Here is an 18,678-nt window from a genome sequence, read left to right as displayed (position 1 = left end):
CGGCCCGGCGCGGGGAGCCCGCGGGCGCGGAGCGGGGCGGCGGCGCAGGGCTCCCCTGGCGGCGGAGCTGCGCGGGGAGGGCGCCGCGCTCGGACGTTACCTCTCCAACTGCCAGCGCCACTTCTGGCTACAAACCTGGAGAAGTTTAGCGTCCTGAAAACGTAGTTTTTCTTTGTGTTTACCGATAACTTTTATTATTATTTACTGACAACGTTTCGCTGCAGAAGGGTTGATGTTACCGGGGTGTAACACTGAGTGCGGGTTGCTCACATGCGGCGGGGGAGAGCARGTTAGGACGGGGGCTGCGTTTGTAAGAAAAACCTCCTCGCCGCCAGCCCTGCCTGCGCATCGGCCGCCTCCTCGGGCGGCTTCGCCTGCTCCAGCAGCTCCGCCAGCTGAACACCCACCTGGAGTGGGGTACCACATGAATTTAGTACTTACTGCTTATTTAAGGAAAATCAGAGAAGCAGCCCCCGAGAAAGAAAAGTTGTGGTTAGTTGGAAAGCTCTGCCTAGCAGTAGAAAACCTGAAAGCATAGGAAGAAATTTTGCTGAAGACCTTCCAGATCTAATCGGCTGTGGTGCTGTCRAAGGCATGGTTTGAGCACAGAAGAAAAGTCTCCTGTGCGCCTCTGAGCTCATGAGAAGGTAAAGTGGTTAAATTAGTTGCCTGAGGAGTGAACAGTTACCCCGAAGTCACTTTCCAGTGGCTTCACCGAGAGTGAAGAGAATGATTGCACTTCAGTAACTGTAAGAGGAACAGGACAGGGATAGCAGTGTTAGCAAGTATTCACTGTTTATGTGCCAGGCATCCAGAAATGGATGTAGAGTGAATTTCATTTTTTTAGGCATCAAAACTAGTGTTTTCCAAGAGTCTACAGAAAGCTTTATGTAAAGCAACTGTTCAACATTTGGCTCTTTTTTTTTTTTTTTTTTTTTTTTTTTTTTGTAACAGTAAGAAGGCAGGTTGACTGTACCAATAAGCATGACGTGTGCAATAGTCAGGACTAAAACTTGTGTCTTGCATAGCTGAAGTGACTTTTAAGTGCTGTGTTCACTCAGCATCTGCCATGAACATAGGTGATTGGACAATAAAGGATATTCTTAATACATGTTCAAGGCCTTTTTGGATGAGTGTTTTCTAGGATGGATCTTCTCAGCTCAGAGGTGTTGAAAAGTTGGAAGTCCTGGGAACGGAGCCTTCCTCTGGTTCAGGAACACGCTTTCTCCAGAGATAAGCATTGCTATTTGCTGTCCCAAGGAATCATTTGAAAAGAAGCCAGAGAGCCTGGGAGGCAGATGTAGCATACTTGAAGATGAAACAATGGCCAATGATGGTGTCACATTTTTAAGGAACTTTGTCTACAGAGAAAATTATGCATTTCCTAGTACACATGACAGACCATGAATGTCTTTCTCTTTATTCTAATTTATTTGCTTTGTGTACAGCAATTCTTTGTACCTGCGGTACTCTCTCATTTGTTGGAGTTTGAATCCACACAGGAGCAGAACAGGCAGCTGTGGTGTTCACTTTTATCAGATGTCTGTCATGATACAGTTAGCAGGGTCTGCAGGGAAAGTCTCTCAAATGACTTAGATTCCTCAAGTAAGCGCTAAGGGCCTGCTCTTCACAACCTTGCTAGTCTTGTGTGCCCAGAAGGACCAGTGCAAACACTATTATTCCAAGGCAAAGTACTGCCCTGAACATGTTCTGCTTAATTTATTACTTTTAGTCCTGCTCATAATGCTGGTGCAAGCCAGTGTTCAGGCTGCAGTTGTGGAAAGACAAAGTATTCCCAGAATGGGTGCTACATGAGTCTCCCAGGAAAGTCTTCCRTTTCTTGCCCTACACTGGTAAGCAGTGCTGCCTGGCATGGTGTGCTCGAGACTTCCTTGTGTTGGAGAGTGCTATAAATGGCCAAGGAGAAGAGCAGTGCTGTTGCTAGAGGCACTTGCTTGGGCAGATCTGGAGGAACAGGTCCTCGCTCACCTCCGCTGTATCTACTGACTTCAGATCCAGACACTGTCTCTGAGTAGTACCACTGTTCAGGAGAATAGATAGAGGAGCCAAAGTTGTCAGGAGTAGGATAAACTTCAACCACTTCAGCAAAGTGGGCATCTATGATGGTGTTTAAAGATTATATTAAAAGTCTATTTGCAATAGTATTATCATTGCTACTCTAATGACRTTGTTCTTAATTCATGTCTCCTTTCCATTTGCTGTTCTTCCTAGTTTAAGTGCTAATCAGGAAGCAATTGGTGCTTTCCAAATATTTATCGATACTGAATTGCCTCCTTACATTGTAAGGATGTACAGCAATGCATGTTATGGAAAATCTGACATGTCAGCCCTGAGGTTTGTCAAGGGCACTGGGATGGGTTCATTGCATTTAGTTTTTACTGGCACACAAAACATTAAGGTGTGGGAGGGAAGGGGACATGAGAAATAGTAAGTTTTATGGGAACCCATATTTTTAGAATATGAACTAATTACTACTTTAGAAAAGTTGAAGGAGTCAGTGTTGAAGAATACTACCCTTGTTGCACATTGTGGATTGCATATATTAAATTCTTCTTTCTTTTCTCTTTTAAGGGTTTGGTGACTTTTTCTTTCCTAGAAGAGCAGTAGGATATCATCCAAATTAAGATCAAATTATGTTAGGCTTAACACASAGCTTAGTAAGTTGTTTAATATTGATAGGATTGCCTTTGCTAAATTCTGTGCAACAGTCAAGATATGAGTTGTACTGATTGCTTGTGGAAATATCTTTAGCCTCATCTTGTTAAACTTGTTGTATTGTTATCTTGTTCCCTCTGGTCTTTTGCAGAGTTTTTAATAACTAATTTCTKTAGTTGTATCACAGTTTACTATATTCCAGCATAATTCTGCGCTCAAGTTTCTGGCATTCAGAAGTAAGTATTTAAAGTGTGGGTAGGAGAAGTTAAACTTCTCTCCTTTGGATAATCCTTTTAACAGCAGATGCTTAGGAAGTTTTCTGCCATAACTGATGATGTCTAACTTGCCTTAACCTCTACATAATAATTATTTTAGTGGTGAAATAAAAAACTTCCCTGAATAGTTTGAAGTCCAAAACCACAAGTCATATGTGGAGCACAGCATTTAAGCTGAAAAAGTTAAGCTCAAGACATGAAGCAGGRTCAAATCCTACAGTGACAGCAGACAAATAAGTTACCCTTCAGGTTTCTAATTTGAGCATTACATGAGTTGCGCTGTAAGACAGTGAAATGGAGGGCCTGGTCTTGCAGGGTTCTTTTTAAACCCATCTTTGCTAGCACAATATGGGATATGGAGGAAAAATCCCAAAGTCTTAGAATTCTAACTTCTGCAGATTAGCCATGTTTTGGGGGTATTCCTCCTCTCTTCCCCAYTATTTTGTCCTCTCTAGAGTGTGAGGACCACCCTCTGTTTAAAGTGGTGCTAAATTATCAGGCAGCTGGCTATCATCAAGGTCTATAAACAACCAGCAGGAAGGTGCAGATAGTTTCCAGTGTCTCAGTCCCCCTGTGCTTATATAAGAAAAAGTGTCTCTGAATTAGCTRAATTGTCTGCTAAATGGCTGTGTCTCTGAATTAGCAGTAGGTGTGAAGGGCTGCTGCAGCTGTGGCAGTCTAAAGGCCCACTGTTGTGGCTTACCCTGTGAAGGCACACAGTCACTGTAGACTGATGGGAAGGTTTGTGTGCAAACCTGTTGTATGGGAGTGCAGCAAGCTTATTTCAGGGATAAAGGTGCCACTGAGAAAAGGCCAAGTTGCTTATGTAATTTTCTGTATGTGCTAGGAAATTTTTTTGTATTGAGAGTATTTCAGTGCCTGTGTCTCAGATGTCCATGGCCTTAGGAAATGTGAACACCTGTGTCTCATACTGCAGCTAATGGGCACAAAGGAGCTATGCCTCTTCCCAGAGGGGATGGGTTAAGATATGTATCTGTCTGGGTGTGATTTAACCTGTGTTGTTTTGAGTATGTAGTCAGTGAGGATTGAAACTTCTYCAGAGGAATGATTGTTTCTCCAGTCATAGGGAGGGAGAAATTGTTCTGGAAGTTCCTGGAGCGGGTTAATTGCTTTGTTATCCCACTTAGATAAGGAGTGAGGTGTAATCACTTCATGGATGAGTGGCTGGGACTTTGAGAAGGAAGAACAGACCTGGGGAAGGACAGAGTGGAATGGCATGTAGCCTCACAATTTCATTTTGATGAAAAATGTTTAGACTGTATTTTCCCAGGCTGAAGTCAAACATGCCAATTGAAGATCTGGTTTGTAGGGAATGAGCTTTAAGGAAGTGTGATTTATGTGGATTTATCTTACTTATTTAGAGCTTTTGAGTTTTACATTGGCTTAAAAAATAGGAATAGGTAGGTTTTGTTAAGTATCTTAGTAAGAGACAAAACTAGTGATGCCCCTCTTCCCTTGCTAGATTCTACTAAGTGATAAGGTATCTGATCTTATCCTGATGAGAGCTGCTTGCCTAGAATGATGTGGTTGCTTCACTCTTCTTGTTCAAGCCCTTCTTTAAAATCCTCTCTGCACTGCAGTGTCTGCTAAGGCTGTATGCTACCAATTGTCCTATTGCTATTGCCTGCTATGCCAACTAGTAATGTTTTTTTCTCTGCTCTCTTAAGGGTATTTGTAAGYTCTGTTTCCTGCTTTAGGCAGTTGTTTTCTTAGGGATTATCTCCTTGGTCAGAACCAAGGGTATTGGAGACCAAAGACAGACAGGGTTTGTAGCAGGGATGAGAATGGAGAGAGGTGAGATTTGATGCTTTACTTGGAGTGTGACAAAATATTTGGGAAGAATAATGTTTATCTTCTAGAATGAATGCTATAATCTGTTGTACAGCAGTCTGTGTCCTGCCCCACCATCATGTCAGTAGGATGGTGTGGTGAATTTTCCTCACTCACAAGTTTCCTTTAAACTATGTGAACTCTGACAAAGCTAGAACTTACCCCAGCTTTGCTTCTTCTTTGTTTTTCYCCCCACCCCCTTTCCTCTCAGAGCACTTTATCAAGACATTGCAAGAATACCACGTGGTTGATCCCGCAAGAGTAGATGCGAGTGGGCATTTTCTTTCTTTTAATTTGCACCATCACGTCTCAAACACAAGGAAGAAGAGAGACCTCAGCAAAAAGGAAAATGTGGTATATTATAAAATTAACCATGAGGAGAAGGATCTGTTTTTTAACTTGACTGTCCACGTGGGATTTCTTTCCCATAACTACATAGTAGAAAGGAGACGTGGCAACCACACTAGTGCGAAGATCGCGACTCGCTCAGGAGTTCCTTGCCATTTCATTGGCACAGTATTGCAGCCAGATTCTGGGAGCGGAACTGCCGCAATCAGCACTTGCAATGGCCTGGTAAGTGACTGTGACCTTTTGCTGGGGTTCTGGGCTAATGTTGATTTAATTAGAACTGAGCTAGAGCATTTGTATGTGATTGTGTGCATTAAGAAATCTAGCGGGTCTATCTGCTAATTTGCTGATAAGTCTATGGATGTAATGTGGATTTTTGGAAGACAGGATTGGCAGGTCAAGGGAGTTGATGCTGAAGCCTCTTGGGGTTTAATTTTAATTAGATTTTTTTTTTGGTGACCTGAACTGAACATCTCTGTCACTTGAATGGCTTCAAGCTATCACTTTGAACCTACTAGTAGTCAGAGTACATTTCCTATGCATCTGGATGGGAGTTTCTGCTTTTGTTTCCTCTGAAAGGAATTCAGTTCAGGTGCATCAAAACTGGCCTGCAAACTGAACTAGCAGGTGCAAAGTGGGGACAACTGGGGGATTGACTTCAGAAGTGCACTGCAACTTCAGTGGTAAATGCTAGTGTAAGTGGAAGCTTAAAGTTTTAAATCAAACGTGAACCAGTTCTTCTTTGAAAGAAGCCTAGAATTTCCAAGGCTGGAGCTTGAATTCCTGCATTTCTCGATAGCCTGTGGTTCAGACTGAGATGAGGAGGTGGAAACCTTTTTATTTTTTTTATTATTATTATTWTTTGCACTCCTTTAGCTCAGATGAGCCTGAAATACCGTAAACACCTGTAAAGAAGTCTATAGCTCTAGAGAATAAGGCTGGACCTACCTTGTGTGGAAGGCAAGAGGAGGTGACAACCCTGTGTGTAGGGACATTTTAGGAAGCTGTGTAGTATGGCGCCCACAATCTGTGGGAAGCAAAATGCAAGCAGTTTGTATATGCTGGCAGAGGTGATGCAGGTGTGTAAGGTATGTATTTGTTTTGGCACTTTGATTTTTAGAGTGACAAGTGATGGCCTTTGAAAGTGCATAGATGCACTGACCCCTTTTGGCTAGCACATCTCACACTACGAAGGCTAGAGAAAGAGTTTGCTCTTGAGCCTGAATGCAACATCAAACTGAGTATCTGTAAAGTGTGTTGTTTCCCTGCCAGCCTGTCAATGCATAAAGGAATTCCTTGCTATGGAGAAGTATAAAGCTTTGGAAAATYCTTTGGCTTCTGAAATATCCTGACAATGTGTGAAAAGTAACATGGAGACAGGTCTGATGTAGATGAAGTGAGAAACTTTGGAATATCACACATGAGTGCAGAAAACCCTTTTGGCATATTGCCTAGGGAAATAAACCATTACTTGAGATAACTGCTGTGGAATTGACGCTTTGAAGATTAGAGATTTGCCAACTAATTTTTCTGGTAGGGACCAGTTTATCAAAGCTTCTCTGAAATGCTTTATAGTCATAGATGGACAGTAAGAAAAAGATGGTGTGATGATACAAGTAGTTCCTGTGGTTGATTTGTCATGTGCTTTGGCAAAGCACCTCTGTTAGTATTCATGAAGTGCGAACTTGGAAATGAAATGCTGTATCATCATTATGCCTTCTGAAATAGTCTGCGAAAAGGATTTTAAAAAAATACACAAATTGCTACGAATTGAGCCTGGTAAAATGCTTCAGAAGTGACCCTTTCTCTTGGGTCACAAACTCTTTGAAGTTTAGTTTGGTTTGGAGAACTTTGAAACATTGTTTGCTTGCAGACAGAGCTGTATTGTTTTTTTTTTTGTTGTTGTTGTTGTTCATTATTTTTTTGACAAAATACTTTTATCAGGAAAAAATCAATTTTTTCTCCAAACCAAAAGTTTGAAAACAGACTCATGGATTAATTCAGGTTGCAACTGACTTGGGGCGGGGGGAATGTGATAGTTTTGATGGGAATGATTTTTCAAGCCTAAAAGTGGTAGAGAGGAGGTGAAGATAGGTTCTCTCTGAGCCTCTGTTCTGGAGAGGGCACAATAAGAGCTGAATTTGAGTCTCTTAATTCCTTTGAGTTCCACGGGCTGGGGAAGGTGGCTCAGCTTGCCTTTCCTCTGGAAGTTCTCCAAAGATCCTCTGTGGCATGGAAACATTTATGAATGCCTAATAGGGTTTTGGCAGTGGTGAGAAATGACATCCAGATTTCTGATTCTTTGAAGCAATTTGTGGTGATCTGCTGTGCCCTGAGATAATGGTTATTAACRGTCACCCTGGAAATGCTTTTTTTTTGTTGTTGTTGTTSTTCAGCACCATGTTTATTTTTGTCTTTTTTTGGGCCATATTGTATTTCTCTAATTTCTCTATAAAAATACATTTCCTGTTTATTCGCATGAGGTGAACTGAGAATAGATAAACACTAGGATAGGATTAGCAAAAAATGGTTTGGGATATTAAAAAAACAAAAAATCCTCTATCCCATGTGGAGAAATTATACTGTAGAAGATTAATTCTAAATTATGTGGTAAAGTTATATGAAATAAAAGAATTGGGTGAGTTGATGAGGATCTTTGGGACTGAGAGAGATGACTGAAAGAAGAGAAGGACRACAAATTGGTGTGGTTGAAAGCTATCAGCTATCCAGAATATAACTGGGCCGCAGTGACCACTGCACAAGGTGTTATCTGTGAGTGCCTGGATCAGGACTGGACTCTTAGTGTGTTTGTTTTGGCAAGTGGGTCCCAGTAAGCTGCAGYTCTGTAGGCAATCGTTGCAAGATCACCAAGTGCTGGTGTGGTGCTTAAGGTTCGTGAGCAGGTAACTGAGCAGGTAAGAACTAATATCTTAGCATTCCAGTCCAAGAAAAGTGGTGATCCCTTCCTGGCACTGTTTAGGCTTGACTGCTCTAGGTACCTTACAAAATAATRAACATAGTAGGCTTTTTTGAGGAGGTGATCTTTAAAAAATGAAGTGAGGCACCGATTTACTGTGGTAATGAGTGATGGGAAAGTGTGTTATCCCTAAACTACTAATTTTGGCTTTTTTTTTTTTAATGGGCTGGTCAAAAATCTTACAGTACTTGAAAATACTGATCTGATTAAATCAGTATATTTCACTGGAATATCCCTTTTGTTGAAATTTTTAGTGGAAATAGTTGAAATGTTGTCTTGTAGTTATGTCGCACCAAAAAACCCAGACAAGCAAACAAAAAGCACCCCCCAACCTTTTGGCTGGAATTAAGACAAAATAAAATCCTGTAGCTGACAGTGGTACAAGAATCTTAGTTGTAATCCTCTTCCAGGAATGACTTTCTCTTTATATGAGCTCTATTTAAATTATTGTTCATATTTAAAGGTTCCTGATTTTTCCGGGATAATAGTGTAGTATAAGAGCAGAACAAAGATGTGTGGTGTAGGTTTATGTCCTGTTGTAAAGATAAACAACACTGATGGAAAACATAGAAATGGACTTTCATCTCCCGTGTATTCTTACTTTAAAATATATTCCTGCTTCCATTGACATTACTGTTATGAACATCACTTTTTCATGTAATAATGGTATAGCTTTTACTATTCATTTTTATTCATGACATTTTTTGATTTTTTTTTCTCCATAAATCAAGTGGACAGAGAAAACAGCTGTTGCTGAGGAGATGTAATTTCCAGGGGGCATCTGTTTGACTGAATGATATTTAGAGATGACTGAAAAAGAGAAGCAGCACTTGCAAAATGTGGGAAACARCTTTCTGCCTGATTGCTGTCAGTGTTTCTCCAGGTCAACAGTATGTTGCTTTATTAGCTAGAAARCCATTGTACTTAAGGTTTACAGCATTTTTGTTAGGTGGTTTGAAAAAAGCTCTGATATTTTACAAATTTCATTTCCYGTGTATTTATATATTCCCCCAAAGGCCTGTAAGTGGAAGAAATGAGGAAGTCATTGTATGAGGTTTTTCTTTCTGATTCAAATATGTCTTTAGTTTCAGAAACATATTTGGAAACAAACGGCTAGGTTCATAAAGCGATGTTCAGCAGAACCAGACAAGAGGATGAAGAGGAAAAGCCAGCAGAGATCTAGAGGAATATTTTCCAAATGCATATTTTTCTATCACTGTGTGATTCATGCTAAGGAAGTCCTTCTTAAGCTGAAGAACATCAGGGTATAAACTGTCTAGTTAAGGTCTTTGCACTTGTGGGTCTAGTAGAAGAGACCGCCTCACTCCTTGTGAAACATGACTGTCCCATGTTTCTCATGCTGTTGCAGACATTGCTGTTTATGTAGGGGTTACAGATGGAGGAGGAAACCCCAGAGAAAGTCACCACTAGAACACTAGAAATGTGTTAATCAAAAGTGGCAACTGGGAAGAGAGTGGACATTGAATCTCTTAGGCACAGGAAAGTTTCCAAGTGGAAATAAATGGAGGAAGTGTTTCAGTTCTTGCCTCTTTCAGTGGAAACATTTGGATTTATCTTGACAGTCTGTTTAGGGCAAGCTCCTAATAATGCTTTATATTTCTACTTTTTTTTTTTTCAGAGAAGATTCTAGTGAATGTTTATACTACACTACACTACACTACCAGTGTGATAATTYTCAGTTGTATGTTAGTCCTGAGATCCATTGTGTAGCAGCAGTAGTGTCAGCCATCCCCAAAGCAGGGCTAGGAAGGAGACAAAGCTCAGGAAGATTGAATGAATACCCTAACTCTATGCACTGAGTCCTATAGACTTGGATAGTAAATTTTTTTTCTCCACTAATCTGGCCTCTTCATTAGGAGCAAGGAAGACTCTTTCGTTTGTCAGTAACATAGACATTCTTTATAGTATTTCTTTTAGATGAAAGAACCTCATTAGAACTTTGTTTCCCTGACACGTTTAAAATGCAAAGTGAATGGTTGCCATTGAACTTCTGGTAATCTTTTTATTTTTCAAAGACAACTTAAGTATTGGTATGGAAACAAAGAGGAAAATTGAGATCAGTCTTTGTGCTTGTACCTGGTAAAGTTCTCGGACTCCCTGCTTAGCCTTGCATTTGCATAGCAGTGCGAGCAAGTCATGCTTTGGCTGCCTGTAGCTAATTGCCTCTGTCCTGGTAAACACTAGCTTAGCATTTGCTGCATGTGCTGTTGTTTTCCGCTGTCTAGACAACAGCGGTGAAGTAAAGAGTCATGAAGCCATCTGTTTCTTCCCCCCAAATCCAGCTACTGCAGAACACTGCTTTGTTTCTTCTCAGCTGTGACAGGCTCATCAAACATGCTGGCTGCTCCATACCCTGCTCCTCTGTGGAAAACTGGGCAAAGCCTGCTCCTGAGCCCAGGTTTTTAGTCTTTTAGACTGCCACCACCTCAGTTCTTCCTTCTGTGTCAAGCTGCAGTTGGGGMAGCCCGCTCTGACCACTTTGGTGGCTGCGTGGCAGCGTTACTTTGTGTGGCAGCTGGTGGGAGACGTGCTGAGTGGGTCCTCTGTGGGCAGATCAATGTCTGCCCTAAGGCTTGTGACAAGCTGTGTGTCACTGAAAAGCAGAGCAGTGCTGAGTTATTCCCTAGTGTAACCATTCACCTTATTGCAGGATATCACCATTATATGAAAATGAAAAATGATCTCTGGTAGTTATGCAATATCACCTATGTTCTTAATCTTAAAGTAGTATAAAATCCATCAGTGTCACTTTATCTTGCAAACTTGCTTCAGTTTTGAGGAATTCATTATCTTCTATGCTCCTGTGCTGTATGGAGAAACTTTTCTTGTTAGTATGAGGTGTCTTTTCCATACTGACTCTCATTTTTTCATCTTATCTGTCCCAAGTGAAACTGCTCTGTGCAGGTGCGAAGTGTTGTGCTCTAAAAGAGTGATCTAATACTCCTATTCTAGACTTTCTCCCCTCAGGGGTATGGAAAGCCTGTGTCAGCATGTCAGACTACTTGAAGCAGGTGTTTTTCTTAGACAAAATTTAGGGATGTTTACTTTAATACAGTTTTATATTAAGGAAGCAAAGTAATGGAAAGATAAAGTGCATACTAAACTTTTATTCAGTAATAGGGATTCTTGTCTGCTTCTACATCTTCCAGTTTGTGAGGCTGGCTTGTTACTAACAAAATAGTTTAACCTGCTGTTAAAGTAGCAATCAGAGTCTGGTGGAGCTGTTGTTCTGCATGCTTCACTGCTATAGCCCGGAGAAATGACCATGTCTGTCTCTTCCCTGATGGATTACATGTGCTTCAGTCCTGGTGATTGATTTTCAGCTCATGTGATGATGAGGATTTCCTTTCCTTTTCTTTTCACTCTCAAGATTTCTTGAGTAACATTTCTACCACATATCTAAACTAGGATTTTCAGACTCCAGTTTCAACCTGTTTTTTTTCACCTTGTTTCAAGTCCAGTAAGGTATAGTATCACTTGCCTTAATTATTAGTCAAATACAATGTTACTGAAGTCAGCTTGCTCTATAAACATAATACTAAAATGTCAACAGAAAATGAAATTGAATAGTYGAGTGTCTGGATTAACTGACCTGTAATCTGGTAATTTAAGGGAACCTCTYGGGATTGTTGTTACAGTTTCATGAAGTAAATTGTCTATGATAATTTGGTAATGAGACATTTTATATCTCTGTTTAAATTTAATAGTTTCTCTCCTTGGAACTAAGTCTCTATCCCAAACCTAAACTTAAGCATCTCTCTAGTATTTTTGAAATCTTTGTGACTAACAAAATTATTTGTCTTCAAATGCAAGTGTTTCTAATCACAAGTGGATTAGTATTTGGCAGTGAAGAAATGCACTTAAGATTACATTTCCCCTTTTCTTAAGTTGCCTGTATGAGCATCTGAAATTGAATTCAGCCAATTTCCCTGATGTGGAACGTTACAGCCTCAGAATACATTTGGAAAAGTGTTTTGTTTTGATGGCTATTATTTTAAGAGAGGCTGATGGCAAAGAATTGACACATACTGCTATTACACTACCTAAATAAATTAACTCTATTCTGGGGTCAAGTGTATACAGGCACAAGCATAAATCTTTCTGCAGAGGTCTTTTCCCTTATCAGTTTTGTTTACTCTGAAAGAGATAACAGAAAGTATGCTGGGACACGTTTTCCAAATTCTTCTGATGAAAACTCATGTTTGGAACAACTTCATGTGTTGAGGATTTTTTTTTTTAGTCCTATGTTTTGCAGCTTTGCTTAAAAACATATTTTCTTAGTAATTATGAAGATGGGAGTCAGCATCTTATTGCAATGTAAGGAGGTGTAAGGAGGAAGTTTTTTTTTTTCTCTTAACTATTTTGCTGCTTAGAAACAAGTTTTTCCCTTTTTGCAAGAGAAATATGTTTTGTTTTTTAAACAGGTAAAAACTTGGGAGAAATTAATTAAACTCAGCTCTCCTTATTGACTTCAAGTGAATTTTCTCACTTCGTTTGCCGTCCCCCTACCTTGTAGTAGTTGGTGGATTCTGCCTGCAGTTGGAAGTACAGCAGACAGCTGTATCTGCCAGTGGACCTCTCTGCTCAGATGTCAGTGACATCTGTAGAGCAAAATCCTTTAGTTTGTCCAGCTAGCAATAATCTATTGGAGCCAAAATATAGGGCATAAGGAGCGTGTGGAATGCCAGGAGGAAAAGGAGACTGCTTGTCTGCTTCTTGGGGTTGGGAATTTCTCCATGCTTGGATATAATACAGCCTCCAAAGTCTAAATGTTGTAGTTTGACTTTCTGTTACATGTAAAGAAGGAAAGAACTGTTAATAACTCTGTGTTACTACTGTATGTTTCCTATCCTAGGCAGTAGTATGGAAAATGCTGTAAGCAGAATTTACATTGAAAGTTAAATACCAAGACACTCTGTCCTGTATTTTGTCATGTTTTGCTAATCTTTTTTTATATAATAATGAATATCTGCATAGTGTTCTTGCTTGATTAGTGCTTTTTTTAGTCATTCAAACTCTGATTGGTATTTGCTGCAGTATTTTACCTCAAAATMTGTCCCTTTTTGTGTGTGTGTTTGAACTCCATCCATCTGCTAGCTCCCTTCCCCCAGTCTTTTGTCTGCAAAAATACTCTAATTGACAGGTCAAATGAATCTCATCAGTGATCTCAGTCCCTGAGAATCCGGCTGGGCTGTGTCTGTTGTTGCTGGTCTTGGCCTTGTCRCCTCTGACCAATGTGAAGCTGTTAGCCCAGAAGTTGGATCTCAACAGTTTTTACTGTGGAGCTGGTACATTTCAGTGAAACTGTTACTGATGGGGTAGGTTAAAATAAGGGTTAAAGTAGTTACCAATTTGAACAGAGTGTCCAGGATTAAAATGTCTTGCTCTTTCAAGATAACTCCATAATCTGTTTGGAAGATTCAGAAGGCAGATGTAGTTTTAAGAAATGTTATTCTCTTGTTTAAATCTGTCTACTTATTCATTACTTACTTTGAAATGCTACTCTGAAACAGAGCTATCAAATCATATTTCCAGCTTTTATGAGTCTTTACAATGAGTCTTCTAATATACATATATATTTTTCCCCTCAAGGCTTGCGCTTATGAAAAGTTTTTTAATAAATTTTTTTTTAAGGAAAAAAGCTTTTAATTGCTTGAGGAAAATTATGGAATTGTGGCCCCACTCTAAAGGTTCACAACCCAGAAGTTAAATGAAAAAAAATATATAGTGTGTCTTTCATTTTGATTGCATAAGAATGTGAGGCTTTTAAGACAGTCTGTTTCTGTTGTTTCTAGTATCTTTGGAATTTGTTGATGGAATTCAATCAAATCTGAAAGACACAGATATCGAAGACGTTAAATTTGTATAAATTTTACAGGTAAAGGAGGGAACTTCTGATCAATCAAATGACTGATCAACATAAGCAAGTTGGTCTGTGAGACASTACAGCTGTAACTTGGTACTGAGTAGGGTGCCAAGCTGCCCCAGCCAACGTGGCAGTGAGGAGTCCTGGAGGAGACAATTCAAGGGATATTGGAGAAAACTGCTTTCAGTGAGGAAACAGAGCGTATGYGGGAAATAAATCTATGGTAAACCAGCCTTTGCTGGATAGTTTTGCTGTTCTTAGAACTCTTTTATTCTTAATCCATTTTCAGGATGCTGAAGAGAAGGGTCCAGCTTGGAAGTTAACAGTTAATATATCAACCAGGGAAAACAATTCTGTCTGCTGCCCATTGCAGCATGTGCTTGGTATGTAGTCATTCTTGATGAACAAGAGAGGGGAAGAACTGACACTTTCTATATACCCAGTCAGTGATGCATATAATGTGACATTAATAGGGACAAATCTCACTGGTTACATGCCTTATTTCCTAGCTATGGATTGTGGTTGTGTGTGTGACTTTCTTTTTTTGGTTTTGTTTTTTAGGCTTGTCTTTCTCTTGTTCTGAGCAGATGTATGATCGCAAGATGTTAGGGGGTGAATGACAGTGGGTGATGTAAACAAAAGGCTGAAAGATGCTGGTTTTGCTGCTTGCACTTACAGGAAGCCTGGGCTGATGGCATCTTCACAGCAGCCCTGTGAGCATGGCTTCTGGCTGCAGCTGAAACCAGCAGCTGGGAAATGAGATACTGTCTTTTCAATTCTTTGTTAGTCAAAGATGATCAACATTGGTCCTGGTGTGGGGTAAGCATTGAAGGCTGCAGTAGCAGAGAAAAAGGAGTAAGCTAGAACTGAAGGTTTGCTTTGCCTCTGAAAGGTGCCAGTGTCGAGCTCTTTCACTTTGTGTCTAATCTATGTGTGTGTCTGATCTGTGCACTTCTGTGCATAGATAGTTCTCATTACAGACAGGTTAGACTTGTGAAAAAGACATTTTTTTGTGTATTCAGATCTGCGTTGTGTGTTGAGAAGACTTCAGTGCTGTCATATGCTTTGGGTATTATCAAGCCATGCCAGATGTATTGGGTTCCTCCAGAAACTGAGGCTTAATAAAGGACTTTCTCTGTACATTTGTTAATTGCGGCAGAATTTAAGTATTTTGTAATTTAGACTGGGATACTTCAGTGATTTACTACTTCCAGTGCAGTTACCGTCTCCAGGACGTGTTTTGCAGCATGAACACCAGTTGCACAAAGGTAGACCAGAGTCCAGTAGCTCTGGAGAAAGTTGTAAACTTCATTACATCATTGATATAAAGTTGTAGGCTTTAAAATATAGCAAGCAGCTCATTTTGGCTGAGCAGTAGTTGAGTTTAAGCACATCCATTGTGCATTACATATGGTTCTGATGGCAAACAGCAAGTCCCTAGTAAAACTGCTCGGGCTTGTTGCTACGTAGAAGTCCAAGCAGTAGATCTAAATCCATGGCAAGTGTTGTAATTCATGCTCGAGGCTCATGCAGACGCTTTTTCTTTTTGTTGTTGTTTAATTTCTTGATTCAAAATCTATTCTTTGTAAYTTTTAGTGTGTATATTTAAAACAGAACAGATTCTAAATGCTTAGTCAGAATTTGAGTATCTTCTAGTAAGCAATGTTAATTTGATCTGTTTCCTTATTTAGAACAGTGATGGACCAAATCGGTCTAAGACTGTAGGGAAAAGTCTCTGTCTTGCTCAGTGTACTATCTCCAGCAGTGATGCTGAATAAATATCTAGGGAAGAATAAGAACAGGGTGGGCGTGTAGGACCTCTCCCCTGTGTCCTTGCCTGCTTCTGTTTTCAACTCGGATTAAATTTCCTGATAYGGGTATGGTTTCTCTTTGAGTATCTGTTAAAGGATTTGTCTTTCATGTACTTGCATGGCCTCCCCTGAGTCACTTAGGTCTAGAAGCATGAATCTTTACTGTGGATTTCCACACCTAGAAGTGGATTTAGACCTTCTTCTGGTTTGTTTTTAACTTGCTGTGATTTTATGTTTCCTATCACCTTCATTTGATGCCTCCCTAAATTACTRTCTTGGTGGAGAAAATCAATAGTCAAGCATTGATCACAGCTTTTGAGGTGGATTATTCAGTGGTATGGTGTATTCAGTGTTATATCTTTGTTTCCTGATGCTATATCTGTTTCCTAATGCTCAATATGCTTTTTTTTTTTTGATGGCTGCTGAGGTGGGCTTGTTCTATAGTTTACCTTTTTTTTTCCATGAAAATGTCAGCTCAAGTTTTTATTTCTATGCAGTAACAATTAGTTCAGAGCCCATCATTTAAATATACAAAAGTTAGGGTCATTTCTCTGTCTTCAACACTTCCCTTGCCATCGTGCATCTGTTCTCATTAATTTACGCTGAATTGCATCTTCCTGAAACTCGTCAGTCTTCCCTTTTCCTTTACTCTCCTGAATAACTTTATATCGTAACAGATTTTCTTGCTTTTGTGCTCAGCCCTCTCAATGAATTGTCACAAATGTGCATTATTTCCCACATAGCTGTATCTGTGACTGGCTATTTGTGATTATAGGACTATTTGGAGACTTTAATCTGGGTTGTCTTTTGTATAGACTGTCTCGCTCTGTTCAGCTTGACTGAGGTTTTGCTTCTAATTAGTGTAGCACATTGGAAGGAAGTTTCCTGTCACAGGAGACAATGAAGTGGAAAAAAAAAAAAGAGATATAGTTTATATATCTTATATAACAGAGACTCCAAGCTAATTTTTAATCTAAAATATAAACACCAGGGAAATTTCCATGAAGATGTCTACATAAGGTTCCTTTGGAGCATCATTATGTGGCTGTTGCTCTGGAGCTTAATGGAACTYAATAGTTGAAGCATATGTTTTTGTCACTTTTTGTCACCTTTGGTTTGTATGTTCACTTTCTGTTCTCCCAAATTTTCCTCTGAGTTTGAGTTTATTAAATGGATATATCAAGATCTCATCAGGCCCCCTGTCTATATGATTAAATCAGATCAAGYTAATAGTGTATTGAGTATTGGAGAACAAGACATGTTTGATTTTGGCAAGAACAATTACTAAATAATTTATTTTCTTTTTGCTGAACCTCCCTTTTTGGGGAATTAACATGCTTCTGTGTTAGTAACAGAAATATGAACAATTTTTATTACTGTAAGGATCTACCAATGGGATTTATGGAGCTGAAATAACATTATAAGTGGTATTTCACCCTTGTTGAACTCCATTACATGGAAGTTCCTRGTAGCATTTGAGACAAGCATCTCTGTCAGAAATACACTAGGAATAATTACCTTTAGTAATGTCAGATCAACTACAAGTTCATTTCAGATCAATTAAATTTTAATCTGGAGAGTTTTATCACCGAACATCCCTTCCCCTTCCTATTATTTTTTTTTATTCCCCTTTCTCCTACATACCCAAGTTGTGTAGTTCTTGTGTGTGTGTGTGTGTGTGTGGTTTTTTTTTTTTTGTTAGATCCAAACCTAAATTTTAGTTGAGGTTTACCTCCAGATATGTACTTTAAAACCTTGGATAACTTTTACAAATGAAAGTTAGAAAAACAGTTTTATTTTTGAATTGTAAAAATATTAAATTCCCCCCATTTTGTTTGTTAAATTTGTTTTGGTTGATCTCAATATACAATTTGGGAAGAAAAACAACAAATTGACAAAAAAGAGTTTTATATTCCTGAATGCCATGTACTTTAACAATAAACCCCAAACAATTAGTTTCTTCTCCAAAATGTTAATTAGTCTCCAATTAGATGCCTATTATTTTGGAGGGAGCATCAAAATTAGTGGAATTTTGCTTTGCAATGTGTTCCCATCAATATGGATGGATAGAAAAGATATTATATTGCACCCGTGCAAATATTTATAGAGTCTTTGGTGTTTTGAGGGTGGCTTTCTATTCTTTGAAAATCATCTTGTCTCCTACAATGAACTTGCATTTGGATGATTGGCAAAGGTACGTTGTTATCTGTGAATATTTTCAGTCAAACTTCTTAAAAACAAAAAGACCTGGAATGTASCCTCTTAAGAAGAGAAATCTTTATTAGCGTTAGGTCCTTTATATACAAGAAAGCTGTTACTCCAGTTCTCCATAGAACTATTAATCAGTGGTAATAACTTACTTCAGTAAGCTGGAAATCCTCAGTCCCTTGAGGAGTTCTGCATGCTGTGGTTCCCCCTTCTTYCAGGCAATCCAGTAACCTGTTTTAAAAAGCAGCATTTTCATTAGCTGTCCGTACTGCCCAGTATCACTCAGAGGCTGTACCTTGAGGCGTAAATTAAAATAGGATACGAGGRAGTTGCAGACTTGAATGCTTGTAGGTTAAAATGCAGCTTGGTGTGGTTGAGCTGAAGTACTCCTAGTGCTGTAACTGCTCTGACCTCTCACAACTGTGCCCACGTGCGAACAGTTAAATGGAGGAAGMATGTAAATTAGAGTCCTGGTGAACAGAAACGGGGCCTGCCCTTCCTTGCGCCGTTGTGCGATGTTTGATGGCGTGGGGCCTTTCCTGCTCGGGGCCTGAACACACTACCACGCTTAAAGTCTGGAATAACAATTGAGGCTGGAAATAAGAAGTAAGGAGAGCGTATGAAGACCGGGTTGAGAAAGTGGCC

General features: G+C 39.5%; 1 protein-coding gene across 1 annotated transcript in view; it reads left to right on the top strand.

The window, feature by feature from the left end:
* ADAMTS12 (ADAM metallopeptidase with thrombospondin type 1 motif 12) overlaps nt 1-18,678 on the top strand; it is a 159,564-nt gene that overhangs the window by 1,670 nt on the left and 139,216 nt on the right. The window contains 1 exon segment of the mRNA XM_085297693.1: nt 5,014-5,375. Coding sequence (XP_085153819.1) covers nt 5,014-5,375 — 362 coding nt within the window.

This window comes from Rhea americana, unplaced genomic scaffold (assembly GCF_003343005.1).
Source record: "Rhea americana isolate MKP2758 unplaced genomic scaffold, rheAme1 scaffold_13, whole genome shotgun sequence".
Lineage (NCBI taxonomy): Eukaryota > Metazoa > Chordata > Aves > Rheiformes > Rheidae > Rhea > Rhea americana.
The sequence above is the reverse complement of the archived record's forward strand: the minus strand, read 5'-3'. Positions and strand labels throughout refer to the sequence as shown.